The following is a 19,711-nucleotide window of genomic DNA, read 5'->3' as shown; positions in this document are numbered from 1 at the left end:
AGTTTATGAATTCACATAAGCCTGTGAAAAGGAGCAAAAACAAATGGCCAGATTCATTGAGTCAGAGAAGATGTTTTTTTAACTGGATTCTCTCATTGCCCTTTCTTTCCATGCCAGGTGCAGTGACAGCAAAATAAATTCAATCTGCAGACTCCTGTCATCCTCCGGATCTTTGGACCAGTTGTTTTTCCCTCTCAGCCTCATTCATCGATGCTAAGGATGAATTTCTAAACACTTACTGTGGTTGAAACTGTTCTTACATCATCTCCTGAACACAGTGACTTCACTCACATGAAATCATGAAGTTAATGCCACAGTTGAGACTTCAAAGCTCTTTCTGCTGACCTGAGCTGATTTTTTTTTTTTTAAATACTATGGTAGTTGCTGGTTCTTAACTGAGAGAAGAATTACCAAAGTAGTCAGTGTTCTCCTTATTGTGCAGTACAAGAAGATGGGAGAATTTTCAAGCAGAGCTGCAGTCTGGATGGGGGTGGCAGTGCCATAGTATGAATTCTCCACTTAATCTCAAATTAGTTTTGATTTTCATCTTGTTGTATAAAATGGGGATGAATATCCTTGTTCTGTATTATCTACTTGAACTAGATAACCTTTAAAAGGTCCCTTCCAACTCAAACTATTCTATGATTCTATGAATTTGGTAGTTGCGCTGGAAAAGGGATTCTCACAAGACAAAAAGTGATTACAGAGCTGGCTAATGGGGGTGAGAGATCATGATGCAAGGACAACTGTCAGGCAAAAAGATAGTTTGTAGTGGAGGTTCTTATGGACAGTACTCATTTTAATTTCTGTTAGTGCCATTTGGAAAAGACAGAAGCATGCTAGTAACACTTGCTAATTATTAAGGGGTGTCATCAAAGCAAGATAGGAAGAAGGGGAATTGAATAAAATGAAATGGTACACAGTGCAGGGTCACATACTTACAAAACCTTTTACTACAGTGGGAACTTCCATTCCATTTGCCTTTACAATCAGGGAGGACAAAGAAAGAGAGGAACCCCCTCTTAATAGTCAGTGATTATGAGCAACCAGTTTGATATGAACTTGATAATGTGACCCCAGGACATACAAAAAAAAATTGAGCCTTCTTTAATGACAAGAAATTTTGAGCTTGGTTTGTATGACTCGCCAAAAGAAGTGTTGAGAGGAGATGACAGTGGGCCCTATAAATATATCAGGAGTGCAAACATCAGAGAGGAACAGTTATTTTAAGGTGAACAATAATATGGCAGGAGGATGAGTAGGTATAGTTTGGCAATAAATAACTTTAACCTATAAATTAGAAGGCTTGTAGTCTTCAGAGAGAGGCTTTGGACTGGTCTTTCAGAATAGGGAAGAAGACACTGACAGATATCTAAATTACTCTGACGTGGTTACCTGCAATAGCAGAAAACTATTTCCTCTGACCAGAAAGTCCTTTCTGCTTCTGTGTTTCTGGGTTGTAGTACAATGGGATTCCTAAATGTTAATAATGCAAGCAGCAACGGCAATTAGCTATTAATGCAAGTAGCAACAGTGATTAGCTATTAATCAATAATATTAATTAGAGACTGGGTTGACTGGATGTTGCCAGTGGCTGGGTAAAACCAGAAGGACGGACAAATCTCTTCTTTGTAAGATAAGACACCCAAAGGAAAGAGTGCTCATCCAGGCTCGGTTTCAGAGAAGGCTTTACCCAATTCCTGTTCATTTGGGTAGCACCGATATAATTAATCCAGACTAACCCATTTTATGGAGTTCCTATGATGGTGAGACCAGAATTGGGTCCAACATCTCCAAATAGGTTCAGAGTGTGATAATTGTCAATATTAAGATTTTAAAATTTTAAACATTTCTTGGCAAAACTGAAACATAACTTTTCTTTCCTATAAAGCTTCATGAATGTACAGTGTGATTCCTGGATAGAGATCACATCGGCTCCACAGTAATTAATTTACAGGTTTCTCACTGACCTTAGCTCAGCTCTGGGAATCATGCCAGCACAATTACAGTAACTCTGAACAGGACAGACATAAAGCTTCTGTATCTACCCTGAAATTGTGCCACGTTTTTCTCTTGCTCAGTGATGGAAAGATGCATTTCTTCTTTGATTGGTTTCAAATAGTTCAGGCAGCATTGGCCATAACAAGATTATCTCCAGTAAAGCAGGGAAAAGAAGAAAACCACCATGCAGATGTGTGGATACACAATACATGTACTCTGTAGATAATCTTTGGGAAGTGTATCCCAAGAAGCAGTGTGTTGAGAAAGCGAGTCAAGGTGACTTGAGCTAATTACCTAGAAAATAAATGTCATAGCGGGGAATAAAATTCAAGGGGCAGATGCATGATTCAGTATTGTTTTCAATGAATCACACTACCTTCCTGGAGCACGTCAAGGCCCATTGCCTTCCTTCCTGTGAAGATGGGCAGCTGGATTGCAATGACACCAGGTGGAGCTGAGTGCATTCATCACCTTGGAAAATCAGGCCCCTCGTGGTTTTCTCTGATGTTAATTGACCGTTGGACCCTGCAAGAGGGGAGTCAACACATTTCCTGGCCTGTGGTCTAAGTGTTTTCCAAATGCTAGAGTAAATTTAATGTTGTTGCAGAGGAAATGCTGACGCAATCCACCAGCAGCTGCTACTCTCCAACATCCTCACAAAGGTACAGTATATACCAGAGGTGTGAGGGGGTGAGTGCATGCAACTAGGGTATGCAAAACCCCAGCCTCTTCTAAATGGCAGGCAGGACTCTGTGTGTTCCCTCCAGAGCTCCTACCTTCCTGCCCTCAAGAGAAACTCTGCTAAGGGCTGCTTCCCAGAAAATGCTGGGTTCCATCCTGAACGTAAGCTCCTGAAAAAGCAGGCTTTTGATGTGGGACCACTGAGGGTATAGTCTCATTTTCCTAGATCCCTGATTTATGAATCCTATATCTAAATGTGGATTCCTCCTAAGTGCAAGTGAGAATGGTAAGAGCAATGTTCTGAATAAATATATGGTGATGAGTCTAAAAGATCAGGTGATGCCTGTGTTCAAACAGGCAAATTTAATTTATGGACAGATGAGTCTCAATGATTAAATTAACCTGGTTTAATGAATTACTGCCTTTCAGTGGAGCTGTGAAAACCGACTGCATTGTGCTTTAGTCCTTTGCTTTCTAAAATAATTATATTAAGGGAAAGCAAACATGTTTGGTTTAGAGTGGAAAGGCTATTAACATGGTCAGTTCAGATGGCTCTGCATGTGCATGGTAACTCATTAAACCACAGGAAGGTAATCCTGAACTCTTAATTTCTGATGTCCCAGAAAATTTCCCTCAGAAATTAGTAAGTACTTTTTTGAAAGCCAGATTGGATGGGGCATTGAGCAACTTGGTCTAGAAGGAGGTGTCCCTCCCCATGGCAAGAGTGTTGAAACTAGATGATTTTTAAGGTTTCTTCCAACCCAGGCCATTCTATGGTTCAATTAATGTTGGGGTTGAATAATGAAAAAAGGAATATGATGATGCTGTGGCAATCTCCAACCAGGAGATGGTGAATGGTGAAGGAATAGCACATTGCTGCTCACAGAGCTGCGCTGGGGTTGCACTCCTCCACTGACAGAGATGTTTGATCATGTCACCTATAAAACTTGAACCACGTCTGTTGAATTCAGATTATGATAAACTTAATTCTTAAGTGTCTAATCTGGTGTCAACTCTGGTCTGGAAATGTAATCTTTTAATCTGTTTCTTAGTTTTTTTAAAATGCAAAATCATTTGGTGAAACCAGCCTTGTTACACACCACGAGCTGTATTTTTTCGGTCCTCAACACACTGCAGGCATGTGGAATCGCATAGTGGTGTCATTAGTTATTCATCGGAGAGCAAAGAAGGTTTCGGATGTTGTTGGGAACAGATGTCCCCAACCCCCTCCTACCGTCACACTGACTCCTGCAGCCATGTGATCACCTGCCACCCAAATCCCACACAAGGTCCTTCTGCATTTCCCGTCCCGTGAAAATGGGATGCCGTGCCCAGCCCTTCTCCGCCCACTTCACTCCCGCTGTTTGCATGTCCACTCTTCCCCCTGCAAGCGCCCTGCTCTGCTAGTCCCAGCCGGGAAGCGTTCGTGCCTCGGAAGGATGCCCTTGCTCCATTCCGGCTCCTCTCCCGGGAGCGGGCGGGGCCGGGGCGATGTGGAGGATGGATGGGCGGAGCCGGGGGCCGGTCCAAGTGCCGGGGCCGCGGGCGTTGCCGGGCGACGAGCGGGCGCTCCCGTTGTCTCCCTCCTGCCCTCTCCCGTTCTCCCCGTGGCCCAGCCGACAGGTAGGAGCCGGCCCGGCCCCGCCACCAGGAGGCAGGCCCGTGTGGAGGGGTCGTGCTTCTCGCCCGTGGGACGGAGGGAGCAGTGGGAGCCCGGAGGTGTCTGGGGTCGTGTGGTGGGCGTGGGGACTGGAGTAACGTGGAGTCCGGCTTACCCTCCTTACCCAGGGCTTGTGCAGCTGGGTTTTAGGGACGTTAACAAAGGCCGTTGTGGTGACCACGGTGATGAGTGCGGGACATGCTGGCTGGTGTGGGACGCGATGGCTGGAGCAGGACACGCTGGCTGGTGTGGGACACCTCCAGTGCATCCCAGGGCTTGAAGAACCCACCAAAGCATGTGCATCACTGTAGCAATCCAGCCTGTGCACGAGTGGAAAGCATCTGAGGGCTGAGACCGAGAGTCTCTGTTTATGTCAGTGTTGGCAATAAATCTGGTTTAACAGCATGTTTAAGTTTTATGTTTTGGTGGAGCTCTGAGGAGAAAAAAAGTTGATGAATAAATAGTCCTGGGCAGCAGGTGCAAGTTTTAGAGGGTATCCCCAGGTGTTTTGTGCTGAGAGAACGTGGCTCCTCCGTATTGCCTCCTCAGCTTCTCTTGAAGGGCTGAAGAGACTTTACAATGCCGAGCTTATGGGCTTTAAGCTTTGTTTAACTTCTTGCAGAAAGGGCTAGGTGTGGTCCTTGTCCAGGCCTCTGTGGTATGGAGGATGGTTTGGGGATATACCTGCTGTCAGCAAGAGACTCATATTGCCTACTCATAGTTTTTAGCAGACAGTAATTAGTTAATTGGATATCTTCAGCTCTTCCTGTGGCCTGTATGTGAGGCCTGTGCTATCCTTGCTCTGCACCTGTCTTCTATAGTTGTTGATTCCTGATAATGATTTTCATGCTTGCCTATTATTTTCCTTTCAGACTGCTTTTACAAGGCAATGTTTTCTGACAGTGAAATATATTAAATATATTAAATGTCGACTTTAACCTTTTATCCTGTGCTACCCCAATGGCACTGTTTTCTCTAACACACATTAAACTTACTTCTACCACCTAGGAAATTACTGTTCTTTTAGTTCAGTAAATAACTTTTTTTTTTTCTTCAAATATGTAGATTCTGCCATATCAAATCCTTCACCTTTTCGTGATCTGCTTGGGAATTGTATTCAGTTATACTTTCATTAAGCTCTTCTAGACTCTACTACTTCATGTCCTGTTATACTTTTAAGCCCTTTTGAGTGTGGACTTCTTCTGTTACAGTGGACACAATACTTTTTGTTATTAATTGTGAAATGCTCAGAATCTCTTGGGTTTGTTTTAGTTTTATTCACTTGAAGATTGTATTCTTAATTGTTGTTTTAGCAGGACATGGAGCAATTAAATAACAAATTGCACTCTGAGCACCTGTAATTCAAGATAAATGGAGATGAACGGCTGGGACAACTAAATTAAAATGTCTGTAGAAGAGGGATGGGAAATGATGCAGAACACCAGTGGCACTGGAAGAAAAGGTAAAATAATTTCAAATGTGCAAATTACTGAAAATGTTTCAGAACTTTTTTTTAAATTACTCTCCCATTTAATTTTGTTACTTTGCATCATGTTATTTTGTCTGATTTTGAGTTTGCCTGAAAGAACTTGGATTAAAAATGCAGCGTTCAGGCATGTCAGATCTCAGAGTTGCTGTCATTAGCAGGTTTTGTTTTGGGGATGGCAGTGAGTTTTTTTCTAATCTTTGTGTTCTTTCTCTTGACTTTAACACTGAGAATTACAAGGCTTCTCTGGGTCTGACCTCTCAAGGCATTGATATATGGATGCATCCACCTATGGGCAGCTCAATTTTTTGGTCATACGCTACTGTCAGTAAGTGAGAGAACAGGCTCTGCCCATGGCCTGGCCTGCCATCAGCCTGTTCTTACACAGTTCAAGGGACCTGATCCTATATAAAAGCAGGATTCAGATTATATGTGAGACCAAATGCAAGTTTAACACTGGACTGAAGTGATATTACTATGTATGATTATGATGATGCATGTGCTTTTCTAACCAAAGTTCCTTAGGGGAAACAGTTAAAGAAATCACATTTATTCCCAAAGTTTGAAGTAGTATAAAAGTTAGTGCTGCAAAACAGTAACGTTATGTGATATGCCATAAATTTGGGATTGCTACATTTGTCACTAATGGGAATGGCTTAATATTTAGATTTATAATATTTATATTAATATTTATGTATACCTCCCCATCTGTTGAACACACCACCTTTCGAATTGCGAAGATACTGAACAGTTGATTGCCAAAGACTAAGCCATATGCCAGGGGAAAGATCACTTTGGACTACCCCTACTTCTGATGTTGTTTTTAAGGGATCTATTTCTGACTACAGTAGTTAGTTGGAGATCTGTCTTGACCCGGCAGGACAGTTATAATGCATCTTCATCAGTAGCCTAAATTGATTATGCAAGGTCCTTTTCACAGGGAGTTTTCTGCTCTTGCTAAAATTTTGGGAATGTCTGTTACTAAATAAGCTCCTGCAGCATCTTCCACTGTTTAGTATTTTTCTACAAGTTCAGCTAAAATCTGTCTCTTTTTATACAATCTATCCCATGTGAGCAACACATTGGAAATCAGAAACATTGCAGCTGCTCTTCAAATGGCTTTGCAGGGCTTGTAATCTCTTGCTTCAGTTATCTTAATTACCAAACAAAATGGACAGAAAATTGTTTGAGGACAACCAGAGCACGTTGAAACTCAGAAATGCCATATATGATGCATTTCATCCTGCACAGAAGTTTGTATTTCAGAAGGCTCATAAATGCAATGCAACAGTAGCTGGAAAAAAAAAGTCCATTTTTACTGTCCTTTTCTTAGCTGGAATCTGGAAATGCTTCTAAATAGTGGATACTTCAAAATCACCACTGGACCAAGAGGCATGTGTAAGGGACGTGATGAGCGTGTGAGGAACAGGTTGGATGCACAGACTGTGAGGGTACAAAATGCCAGGGATTCCTTTGTTGGGGGTCCCTCCCTGGAGGCACCAGCTCGAGCTGGTTTTGCATTGAGTAATTAAATTACTCAAAGTAACCAGACATCTGAGATTCTGCAGTGGGAAACCCAGGGTCGAGCTGGTAGGGAAAACTTGTCTGACTGTGAGTGTGGGGTGTGCAGGGAGTCAAGTGTGGCACCCATCGGGTCACTGGAGCCACCCCTGTGAAGGAACTTCGGTCCCAGCAGTGAAAGTCTGGGGTGGTGGGAGTGTGACTGACAGAGTGGCTCCTGGATGATCAGACAGGAAGGTTTCCTTAATAATTTGACAAGCTAGCTCCAGAATGATTTGATATAGAGGCATTTCCAGCACATATGATAAAACATTTCTCGTTACTCTACAACCTTCTCAGGGGGATCTGGGAAAGTATTATACATGCAATTGTAATTATGCAATTTAATACATGCAGTTTGTAGATATATAAAGGAGAAACAGGTGACATTGAAGTACATTGCCTTTTTATTTATTACTGCAATGTTTTTAAAGAATATTAGGCATCTTTTATCTCAGCAGGGTTGGCTCAAACCTAGTCTGGTTTGTAGCACGCATTTTTTCTCTGGGATCACTGCTGCTTTGGGTGACAGCACAGTTTGAACTCAACTCTGTGCATGGGGGTAATACAAAGTCCACGAAGCTCCCAAGAACTTACCCTGAGGACTCTGTGCAACATAAGTCCTGAAAATTACCTACCATGGTCATGGTAATTGTAGAGCAGGATTTACATGCAGTAGCGGAGGACTGTCATGGACTCTTACAGCTTGTAAAACCACAAATAAGGAAGGTAAACAAATGAGACAAATCAATGCATTTGCTTTATCTGTAAATTTGGGTGCTCTACCCAAGGCTTTAAATTGACTGAACACTTACACAAAACTATCCTTGTGAGCATTCAAGTCATTTGGTGTCTTTAATGTCAGTGAATTTTTATTTATATTAAATTGGATATTGATATCTTGGTATTTCAGCATTCTCTTAAAAGCTTTTTTTCTTAGTGAGGCACACAAGTGAAATATTTATGAATGCTCTTTATAGTGTTTACATGATCCCATGATACTAAAGCAGTATTACTGAAGTAGTTGTTACCTCCTTCTGCTTAACAAAAACAGAAGATTAGAATCATACTGTCCAGTCATACACTGAAAAAAATTCATGTTAATAACAGGTCAGATGTTTTATTTTTCAGCTTTTTGGAAGTCGCACCTGCTAAAATAGACTGATGTGTTGCGAGATGCTTTATATTACATAAATGTTGCAGGAACTGTTTTTGCCATTATGGGTGGATTATTGTAACAGTAGTTTCCTGATGACATCATAGTAAATTCCAGCTGCCCAAACAGTTATTTTCCAGAAGAGGTTATCTGCAGTGCACTTGCGCAAAATTACACTTAAAAGGGCCCTCATAGTTCCCTCGGGACTTATAAACCAAACCTTTTGTCAAATCCTCAGTAAACAGAGAATTCTTTGTTTTCATTCTGTGTCTGTGGTAACAGTATGGGCACTACTGTAATTTGTGGTTCTGAATTAAACAAATAAAAACTATATTGTGCAAGACAAGAGAAATGGAAGCCTGCAGTGCAAGCTTCCTGTCATGAAGGGATACATAGCACAGTGGTTCTCAAATGTTTTTTCCTAGAGGACTTTTAGGCTGGTGACATACAGATAAGGGTCCAAAGATTGCAGAACCCCCACTGAAATGGTACCCTCCCTGTCCAGTGCTGGCTGAGAAGCTGGCCTGAGGGAGCAGAGGTTCCTTTTTGTATGGGATGTTAATATATAGAGGTATATGCCTTTCCTAGACTAAATCTGGATTGATTACTGTTATTTGATATTTTGTTTGTTTGTTTTTAAACATGCCTTGTCACACAATTCAGAGGATCTTACCCACTCTTAAGAAACCATAATTAATGTTGAGTCAGACATTCGTGGTGATTGCTGAATTTGAAATGTGTATTAATATATATTTAATGAAGAGTACACAATCCTACCATTAACCCTTCAATAAATCTTGTAGCAGGAAAGTAAAATCTTGGAGTTTTACCAGTGTCAGACCCTAAGAACATCAAGTAACTCTTCTCTGCCAATTTCTTTCTGGCAAATTACAGTATGCTGCAGGGATTTCAAATAACGTGTAGTTGCAAGGATCATTACATTTTAATAATGATCTTTATTAGTGGTATTTATATATGTTTAAAATGTCCTGCAGTTTTTAATGGATTTTCACAACATGTCTGAGATTTGAATAGCTTGCCATGATCAAGCACACTCACTTTGGTAAGGAGAGTGGCAGCAGTGGAGAAAGCTGTCAGCTTAACAGTTCATGGAATTCAAGATCTTCCATGTTACTGCTCTGGTCATTAATTTCTCCTGCATCCAATTATTATCTGCTTCTAGTTATCCAGATATGTAAGAACCTGTTAAGTTAATGCCTTTGATGCAAATCCTGCAAAAACAACTTCTTTTATTTCTTTCATGATTTTACTCTTCTCAGTGTTCACATGCAGGACAAAACTCCATTATTTTTTGTCCATTTTCTCTTTCCCTGAAGCTCGTCTACTTACTGGTATTGCTTTGCTGTCCCACTGAATTCATTGAAGATTTGTACTAGGTGCAGTCAGCTTCCATCCTTGTTGGTCTCACAAAGTCTTGCAGGAATGGTCATTCCATTCAGCTCATACATCCAATATATATCCAATGCAGCCATCTTCCCTGTGGAGGAAATCTTCAGGTTTGTGACTTCTCAGACCTCTTTAATGGCAAAAAGATCTTTCCAGTCCCTGTAAATTGTCCCACTGAGGCTAACACTAGTTAGAGTCAATGGTTGCGTTTCCCATGCATTTGACAGTCACAGGTCTCTCATTTGGTTTTTAGCATTATAAATGAGTGGGTGAGGTGGCTTTACTGGAGTGGTTTTACCTGTCTCAGAAAGTCTCAGAAAGTCAGGTGGACCTGATGAAAATGAGCAGTATATCCTCTGTATCTGTAGGAAGGCAAGTGTTGTGCCAGGCCCGCTTCTCACTTCTGCACAGTGCTGGAGAGGCTTTTGGATTTTATGTAAGATTGGCACTTCACCACTACCATTGATTCCTGCACTCTTTACTTTTCTGTAATCCTCATTTTGAGGATGATATTTTGATCCATGTTCAGGAGAAGATTATTTCTTCTCTGGAGAAAGTTTTGAAGTGATGGAAGCATTTAAAAAATGGCTGACAATAATTCAACTTGATCCCTGGCAATTTGTAATGAAAATACTTTTCTCCTCTCTAATCTACTGTTACAATAATTACAAGAACAGATCAATAGCAGGAAGTATAAAACAAAGTGTTACTTTGGATATTAAGCCATAAATTGATCTCCCTGTCAACCTAAAGTAAGTGCTGTATCAACACGTTTCAAAGATTTGAGGACATTCTGAAACATAATAGCGAGGGACCAATAGAGGGAGAACAATAATTTGTTTTATGCAAGTGTGTTAACTCTTTGTGGCCCAAATCTGCATAATCCTGCGATTATCTCATTATGTTTTACACTGACATGTTACATCAGTGTTCTCTAACTATTGCTCCACTTGGCTCTGGTAACATACAGGATTATCTCTGGATAATAACAATCCTCACTTGAATTAGGAAGAACCACCAGTACTTGCACATGATCCAACACAAATCTTGTGCAATTGGCAAAGTATTCCAGAATTTATATGACAGATATTCTACTCTAAGTCAGTTATTGACCAAAATAATTCCTTCTTAGGAAAATAAAGACAACACCAGAAGATCTTGCTGTCACAGAAGGTTCTTTAGTTTCCTTGGACAACTGATGACTGTTGCAACTCTTACTGACTAAATCATACTGACGTGCTCTAAAGAAAGCAGAGGAGAAAAATCTGAGAAATTCTAGAATTCTTTGGAAAAAAAACCAGGTAATAGAAATTTATGGGTTGTAACTTTTCTTTCAAAATATAAGACACATAGTGTTTTTGAGGTCCCTCCTAATGAGCAGAAGTATGAAAATAGGGAAGTTGTCCTTATACTACTACAGGTATACTGAGGTCCTAGAAGCTGCAAATATCACTGCTCAATTTGCTTATGGTGGTTATTTTATAATCCAGTAAGAAAGATTGAAAGGAGGTATGTGTTTCTGAAGAAGAATTTGTTCTTGAATATGATTTTTAAGCATTGAATATTGCTGTGGCTTAGATGTAGCACATTTGAGAAGTCAGCTTCTGTAGGAATGCTTGCCAGGTACGTGCAGTGATCTGAAAATATAATTTTTGCTTTCTGTGGGCTTCCTCTCCCCTGATGAATGTATGAAAGGAGCACTTAGGAGTCTGAGGGTTTGGTTCCTCTCTTTCTAATGCTAGGAGATTCTGCAGAGAGATTTGGTGGATCATTAATTTTTCGTTGCTGTTTTTCTTTTAATAAGGGCTGCTGTTTTTGCTGACAGTACTGAGTCCCTTGAATTTCTTCTTCTTGTGCAAGTGAAGAGTTTTGACTGAACATGAGTAGTCAGAGCAAGAAGTCTCTTCGATCTAAACCTCTCTCACCTACTAACAAGACAGTCCTCTCAAGCAGAGGCGACTAGCTGAGCAGTGAGAACTTCTATTCATCTTAACAGAAATTACTCCTGTGTTTTAACTGTTTATTAGTATGAGGGGGAAGGAAGGTGGTAATTCTCAGGTCTTGGCCACCACTGAAGCTTTGTCAGCCAGTTATGATTAGCTTGATCATTTAATTACTTTTCCAGCGCTAAGACTAAGTATTGCTTCACAGTGGAGAACAGAACAAAACTGCAGGTGTCCCTTTAGCAAAGCAAGACGGCTTTTCTCTAGTCTAGCCTTTTGTTGTTACAGCAGTGTTTCCAGCTGTGATACTTCCTTGCTGCCAAGTAATAGTAAATAGCTTTATAAATCATAGTAGTGCTTGTACCATTCGGGAACAGCCTATTGCTTTTTGCCTCTAACAAGTGTACATATGCTTACTCTCATATTTCAAAGTTAATTGCTAATATTTCTGTGAAAGTAATAGCTTTGGGAATTGAAGAATAACACATTTGAAGTGCTTCTTCTTCCAACTTTGGATTTCACTCCTCACTTGAAGCATACACAGTTTTGTTTAAATTGTATTTTACATTTATTTTCTCCAAGACTGTCTTAAAAATGAGAAGTCAGCAGCCATAGCCTGCCTGACCTAGAGCCAATGACAGTGCAGGTATGTTTAATTTAGGACAGCAAATACAGACAGCTTCTGTCCATGCTGCCTGCAGGCAGAGATCAAAATGCTGGAGAGAAGTGGTGGTGTGTCTTGGTACTGGCTCTTGCTGGAGTCCAGCAGAGTTTTGCTGAGTGCTGTTCATGTTTCTCAGGAGTGAATGGGTAGGTAGGAGGCCCATGTGGATGGGAAATTCATTGCGACTGGAGAAGGGTGAGTGGAATAGTGAGAAGACTGAAAAGGGCTAGTGTCCTGAGTTGTTTGTTCTCATCTAACATCCTTTTACAGAGCTATGGGTATGCCTAGCTTTTTGTGTAACTGCAAACAATAGTTTCCTGTAAAAGCCTACACTTAAAGCTGAGTGAGGTGTGGGACTCTGATAACTCTTGAGAGTGAAGAAAAGGAAGAATATATGTTACATGACACATTGCTTTGGGTTCTGATTAAAGAAACCTGGATCTCCATAGGCATTTGCTGTCTTGTAATGGGAGTCAAAATAGATTTTACTAAAGGGAAAATAATAAATATGGGTAAAAAAATCAGACTGCTTGTTATCCTTTTGTTCAAAGCATGTTGAGATGGACCTGAAGTGGAATCCTGACAGAGTTTCTCATCCGGGCTCATCTGGAGTCCAGATGACTGATTTGAATTGGCGAGGCAACCAAAATCCCAGTCCACTGATTAAAGATGATGGAGAGCTGCTTATGGAGGAACATCTTTCCCCCAGGAAACTGGTGAGTAGGCATCCAACTTCTTAATGAAGTGGAAGAGGCAAACTGGCATATACAGAGCTGCATTAACCTTCCAACTGCTATTGTGCTGATTATGGATTGTTTGTCTGACATTTAGACTTCTGCATGAAGTAGATTCTATCTTATGAAAGTGTATCAAGTGCTTGTCCTCCTTTCACCTTGTTTCATATTAGAAATACTCCCAGCATGAATGTGGCTGTTTCTATTGCTAGGTTTCTTGAAGCAGCGTGAAGAAAAGTACAGGTAGCATAGTTATAATCTACACAGGTCTTACTAATGCCATCCGGAGTACCTTGAATCTTAGCATTAGGGAAAAAAAATTGCATTAACCTTGTTCTAGAGATTGGAAGTGTAACTTTAAAAGCACAACTTTTTTTTCTGAATTAGCGAAATCATCTGTCGTGCTACAAAGCCAATTAAAATATTCTGCAAATGCTAAAAGTACTTTGTGTGTATATCAAAGTGTGTGGAATTTCAAAGCACATTTGAAAGCCACGTTCCTTTTTGACTGGGGGAAATTATTTTAGTGTGCAGCCTGTTGAAAGAAAGGAACATGCTGAAATCTTCATGAAGGAATTTGCTTTGTGAAATAGTCATGAAAGAATACTTGGTTGCATATTGTGTTTTATTTGCTCAGGACTAATTAAAGGTGAAATCCTGTAGGAGGTGCAGGAGCTGAGAAAATAACCTCATTTTTCCCTGCTAAAGGAAGGGAGAGCTGAGAGCAGAAATTAAGAGGAGAAGCTTTCTGTGTTGCAGAGCTACAAAAGAGTAGCTCCTCTGCTGGGTAGAATTTATGAAAGACAGGTGGGGCTGCCAAGACTGTGGTTCAGATGCTGGCAGGCATTCATATGCCAGGCTGGGTGGTGATTGCAGTATCCATAATCCTCTGTGTATCCACTGCACCAGTGGAGACACATGAGCTTCTGCAGGCAGCATATTCCAGCTGCAGGTTTACACCACTCCCTAACCACATACCAGTCACCATTTTGACCATGTGCTGTAGAATAAACAGCAAATTGTTCTCAGAACTGTTGTTCCCTTCGTAGCTAAGTCTTTTAGTGTTTGTAAAATGGTTGAAGATGCAAAAATCATTTTCTGCAGAGTGTATACTTTAAGCACTCTGGAGGAAAATTGCTACATGATTATATGATTTATGCCATTCCCTTTCCTCAGGCTCATGAGAACCTCTGACAACTTTTTTCTTTTTAAAACCTAGCATAGAGTTTGACCAGTCCAATGTGTTTATGGCCTTCAATACTCTGTATAAATCCAATGGGAATCTCTCAGATTAGTCTGTATTGTTAGGGTGTGAACCAAAGGCCATTAAAGTAACCAAAGCAGCTGCCCTCTGATTCAATAAACTTTGAATTAAACCCTTAAAGTTCTTTCATTGGCATGAAGTTCTCTTTCTGAAGCTCTGCTGCTTTAGTTCACAGTAAATTGTAGGCAGAAAAGTATATGTAAGGCAGTGTTACCCACATCCCATGACCTTACTGTTCATTACTTTGTATTTTTTTTTAAATGCAGATAAGTTAAATAATTGAGCCTTTCCTCTTCAAGATTGTGTGTTTTAACATTTGTAAGGAATCCTATTTCAAAAATTCTTTTAAATGGATGCGTACTCTCCTGCTAATTTTTCTGCATAGTATTTCCTGCCCTGGAACCTCACATTTGTGTTGGCATAGCTGGGATACTTCCTGCTCAGAGGAAAAATTACATGATATTGTCAAGGAAACATTTATAGTGTTTATAGCTTGTTTTAATAACATATCCAGTCTATCTATTCTTTGACCTTTATGTTGATCAAATGAAAACCACTGCTTCCATAAATTTACTTCCTCAGGATTTGCAAACATTCAGAATGTTCAAACATTTAATGAAACAAGTTTTCACATGCATATTTCTTTAAGAAACCACATGCCATTGACAATGAAATGGTTTGAAAGGTTGTTTTGCTGAAATCAATGCAATTGCAATATCTTCTTGATTGTCTCATTGTTGTGAATATTTTAGGAGTTATTGATTGTACTCGCTGAAGTGCTCTGAGAAGGAAACTAAGACACTTTTAAAATACATGCTCATTAAAGTAAAATTATTTTACATTCAAATAAGGACATGGGCCCCAGTTCTGCAGTGTTGTATAGGCAGATATTTGGACGCTTGATGGAGGTTCCTGAGGAAGATTTTTGTACTGAGATACATACTCAGCTTTACTCCTTGCCCTTGCAGTGTTCTCTCTTGCACCAGCTCAGTTGGAGTTTGGGGAGGCTGGAAGGTCTAGCTGTGCAGAATTGTGAAGATTGGGCACCTTGAATTGCAGCCTGCAGCCTTGTTTCCACCTGCACATTTGACTCATTTTGTCCTTTTCTCCAGGGGAATGGCCATCTATTTTGTAGTGAAAACTATCAGTCTCCATTAGCAGTCCTGATCCTTAAGAACTCTTTGTAAAAGCTGTGATACTTGTATCCCTTCACTTTTTTATCCAGTTGCTGGACTGTTTTCCTCCGAAGAAAGTAAAGTTTGGCTTAGACCAAAATTTTTTTTCCTTTCCTTTTCCTTTCCTTGTTTTCTTGGACCCTGTAGAACTTCTACAGAACCACTGGACCTTTGCCCATTCTCCTCTACTCCATAGTGGACCCCTTCACTTAGATCTTATACTCGTTCACTGCAGAGTTTGGTCTTCTGTGGCCTTGTTTCAGCATAATGTTCACTTCAAACCCTGTATGATTCCATATCCCTGTTATGTTAATCACATCATCTAGTTTCTGCTTGCTGCCAGCTCTCTTGCTGCACTATCAGGTAACACCCTTTTACATTTGAATGTTCTTCATCCAAGCTACAGGTCAAAAGCTTTTGATGCAAGAGTTGGTATCATTAGATGTCCTTTTTATTCTTTCTGCTAGTGTCAATGTCAATTTTTTCTTGTACTTTTTAATCTTCCTCTATATGAATAGGCATTCTTGCTTTTTCATTTGTACCTATCTTAATAATATTTCCAGCTCCCTGCTCTGCTTGTCCTTGTGCTTATGTGTTGTTGTCAGATATTGTAGAATATCCGAGTGAGCAAATTCTCACTTTGTTCTGCAAACTGGTTAATAATAGGCAATCAATTTTTAACTCTCTTAGGGCTGTGGCACAGATTTTTCATTAAATGTGGAAAAACTGAAATTAAGGGTGCCCCCTGTCTTGAATCACATTTTTGTTTTGCTTTATTAGCCCCCATCCTCTCCCCACCTTTTCCAAAGGATCTTTTCTGAATTCCACAAAATGTATTCCACTTCTCACAAGAAACTCATTTTACAAGGTCAAATGATCTTCCAGATATTGTCACATTGCAAAAAACAATCACGTTTGTGTGTGATCTTTAGAGAAGAAAGGAAGTGTTCTCTAATTTCGCTATTTATTGATCCTGCTCCAACTAATCATGTTTTCTAAACTTAGGAACACATGTTCGGAAGTGGTGTTTAGTTTTGTTGCTCAGGAGGTTAGGGTGTATTTCATATGGTATGCACTCATCCTCGTGGGGAAAAAAAATGCTGGAGGGTCCTGAAATAACAGATTGGATTCTTGCTGAAATGACTCGATCATTTCTTTTTTCCTTTTGCAGAAATTTTTTTTGCAGAGAGATTATACTTGAGTTGAGAATTTGAAAAAAATAAAAGAAGCAATGAACGCATGAATAGACATATTTGCATACAGGTGTAATATTAAAAGAAAACAAACTCACCACTCAGGAATTCCTGTCTTAGCCAAATTAACCAGGATCAGCAAAATAAATGCACAGCTGGAAATATTTCTCTGACAGCTGCATGCAACATGCTCCTCAGAAACATACCTACTTTTCTTGGAGTGTGTGAAAAATCTGAGGAAGAGAGAAGACATCAATTGTATATGGCAATTTTAATTGAACAAGTATTATTTGTCAATAAAGGAAGTTACAGATAGTTGCAAGTGGGACTTCCCAGCATGCCAGGGTGACTGTTCTGCCACTTGGGAAGCTCTGCAAGCACAGAAGTGTTTCTCATTTGAAATTTTTACAGAATACTTACTGGCTTGACTCGTCAGTCGGAGGAAAAGCTTTCCAAACCAGCGCATGCTCTCCAGTTGGATATTGGCCAGACATTTTGCATGGTGGGAATGGTTTGTGAGCCATCATGCAGTTGCTTCTTAAAATACTGGCTAAATTATTAACCAATAACTTCTGCATAATATCATGAAAAATAGTTTTACTCCTATTTTGAAGAAGGTGAAAAAATGTAAAGTGAACTTTATTCATCTTTGTTTTACTTACTGTGTATTCACCTTCAAAGAATTGTGCAGTGCTTTACCGTGGAAATGTATCCTTTCAAATAAATGAATTTACAGTGGAGTGTAACACTTGCTGCTCAGAATCAAGCTGTCAGGTCACTTTCTTGAACATCATGTTCCAGATTTTAATATTTGATTCTTCAGAAAACATCCTCCTTCTCTGTATAACTGGTGCCTCTATTGCTGGGTTGCAGGTGGGTGTCAAGCAGAATCCTCTCTGAATACCAACAGTCAGCCTGGAATTATATATTTTTGACTTAAAATAACTCCATCTCACTCTTTGCCTATAACAGATCCTCGGTTCCTTTTTGTTTGCTCTATGTGGAGGCTGAACAGCTGTAAACAGCCAAAGAAATACCTCAATGGTACAGCACCTTCATGTTTGTAAGCACTCCTGGGGCACAGGCAGGGACGTTCAGAACAGTCCATTGAGCTGTGGGCAGGCAGTCATTACCTGAAGCCACAGTGGGACATCTCTGAATTAGGGCAGCAGCCTGTCCTAGACCTAGGATGGCCCTAGAAATGAGGAGACCCAGAACACCATAGCATCACTTCTGTCCATGTGGTGCCAGACATTTATCTGTCCGACCTGATGACCCTTCAGTGTGTTTGGTCGTGATTTTTTTTCTTTTGCTACCCCATAACATCAAAATTCTTCCTATACATGCATCCTTTTGAATTTTGGTGAAGATTCCCGTGCTTAGACATTAAAGAACAGCATAAAAAGATCTTGCTAAATATGTATCATCTTTCTTTAAATGTTTCTGCATCCTTCCCTCAATCTCCCCCATTCCTGGTGTCAGAATTTTAGCTGTCAGAATTTACACAAGATGTATCACACTTGCAGCTGTATCAGTATGCCAAGAATAGTGTCTGGGGAGTAGTAATATCCTAACTACCTTCCACAGGAACCATTCACCACATAACCTTCTCTCGAACTGCTGCCCTGGCCTTTTGCTTGCTGACTAGCTTGCAGTCAACACCTGGGGTCTCTCTGCTTCTAAATGCCTTTAAATGAGCTCATATCCTCCACCCAGGAGCATTTCTCGTTTCCTTTATGTACTGCACTAACTTTTACATCCCGCAGCAAATTGGTTTCAAGCTCTCCAAGCATCTCCTTGACATCAGCAGATGGAAGGACAGTGATTTTCACAGGAACTCTTGGAAATGCAGAAGAGGGAGGTGGGCACCAGGAATACATGGAGTTTGTTGCATCTGGTTAGCACATGCTTCAAGACAGCTATCTGTAGTTCAAAGAGCTGGTGATGATGGCCAATAACCCTTTCCAGCACTGGAGCCACAGTTCTGCCTGCTGCAGTACGAAAATATGGATGCATTAAGCAGCTCAACTCTCAGACAGTGAAAAAAGTAGAAATGGTGGATCTGGAATAGGAAAAGAAGGGCAAAGAATCACACTGTTAATCCCTGGTATTAGAAAAAGGAATAGGGAACCCTAAAAAATGAGAGAATATAACTTTAGGCAGCTTTAATGCTTGGATTTTGAAAGAGAAGAACAGGGAGCGGAACTGTGAGGGGGAGCTGTCTGGAATACAGCAGGGTAAGGACAGCATGCAGGGAAGTTGCTGACAGCAAGGAGAAAAGGACAAAAAAGGAGCAAAAACTCTTTGTGGTGTCAGGACCTTTTCCTACTCTACTGACAAAGTGTATGACCCTAAGCTTATTACTTGTTCTGAGACTTCTGTTCTGATGTAGGTTCTTAAGACTGTTTTGATGGGGAGCAGGGAGGTATTTTTCAGAGGCGGTTTCCTTTAATGACAATAAGCTTGCATCCAAATCCAGTGATCCAAGTGCATGGTTGTGTGCCAGGACATCAGCCAGCTCTTGTTTCACACGTAATCTCATGACAGACAGTGTCATCTGCTGAAAAGGGTTACTGCAGGATGTGTCTTGCAGTGAGAGATCTTGTGTTTCCTTGGAGGGAGAAAGCAGTCTGTAGTTGGTAAGCTTGCTGCCTTTGCAGGAGCAAAACACGTTTTGTGGTGGCTGCATCTGGGAATAGGAAGAAAATTTCTGGGTGCCATGGGGAACTCCCATATTTTCACCTTAGACCGTTGTTTCTCATACTCTAGTGGGGAGGCAAGAGAGTC

General features: G+C 40.5%; 1 protein-coding gene across 11 annotated transcripts in view; it reads left to right on the top strand.

The window, feature by feature from the left end:
• LRRC56 (leucine rich repeat containing 56) overlaps positions 1 to 19,711 on the top strand; it is a 78,201-nt gene that overhangs the window by 16,138 nt on the left and 42,352 nt on the right. For 3 of the 11 annotated variants that reach the window (XM_032691602.1, XM_032691601.1, XM_032691599.1), the window contains 3 exons: positions 5,659 to 5,804; positions 11,084 to 11,252; positions 13,110 to 13,274. In XM_032691602.1, the coding sequence (XP_032547493.1) occupies positions 13,119 to 13,274 (156 nt within the window). In that variant the 5' untranslated portion in view covers positions 5,659 to 5,804; positions 11,084 to 11,252; positions 13,110 to 13,118. The other 8 variants (XM_032691607.1, XM_032691597.1, XM_032691603.1 and 5 more) reach the window with 6 other exon arrangements.

Source organism: Chiroxiphia lanceolata, chromosome 6, assembly GCF_009829145.1.
Source record: "Chiroxiphia lanceolata isolate bChiLan1 chromosome 6, bChiLan1.pri, whole genome shotgun sequence".
Lineage (NCBI taxonomy): Eukaryota > Metazoa > Chordata > Aves > Passeriformes > Pipridae > Chiroxiphia > Chiroxiphia lanceolata.
The sequence above is the reverse complement of the archived record's forward strand: the minus strand, read 5'-3'. Positions and strand labels throughout refer to the sequence as shown.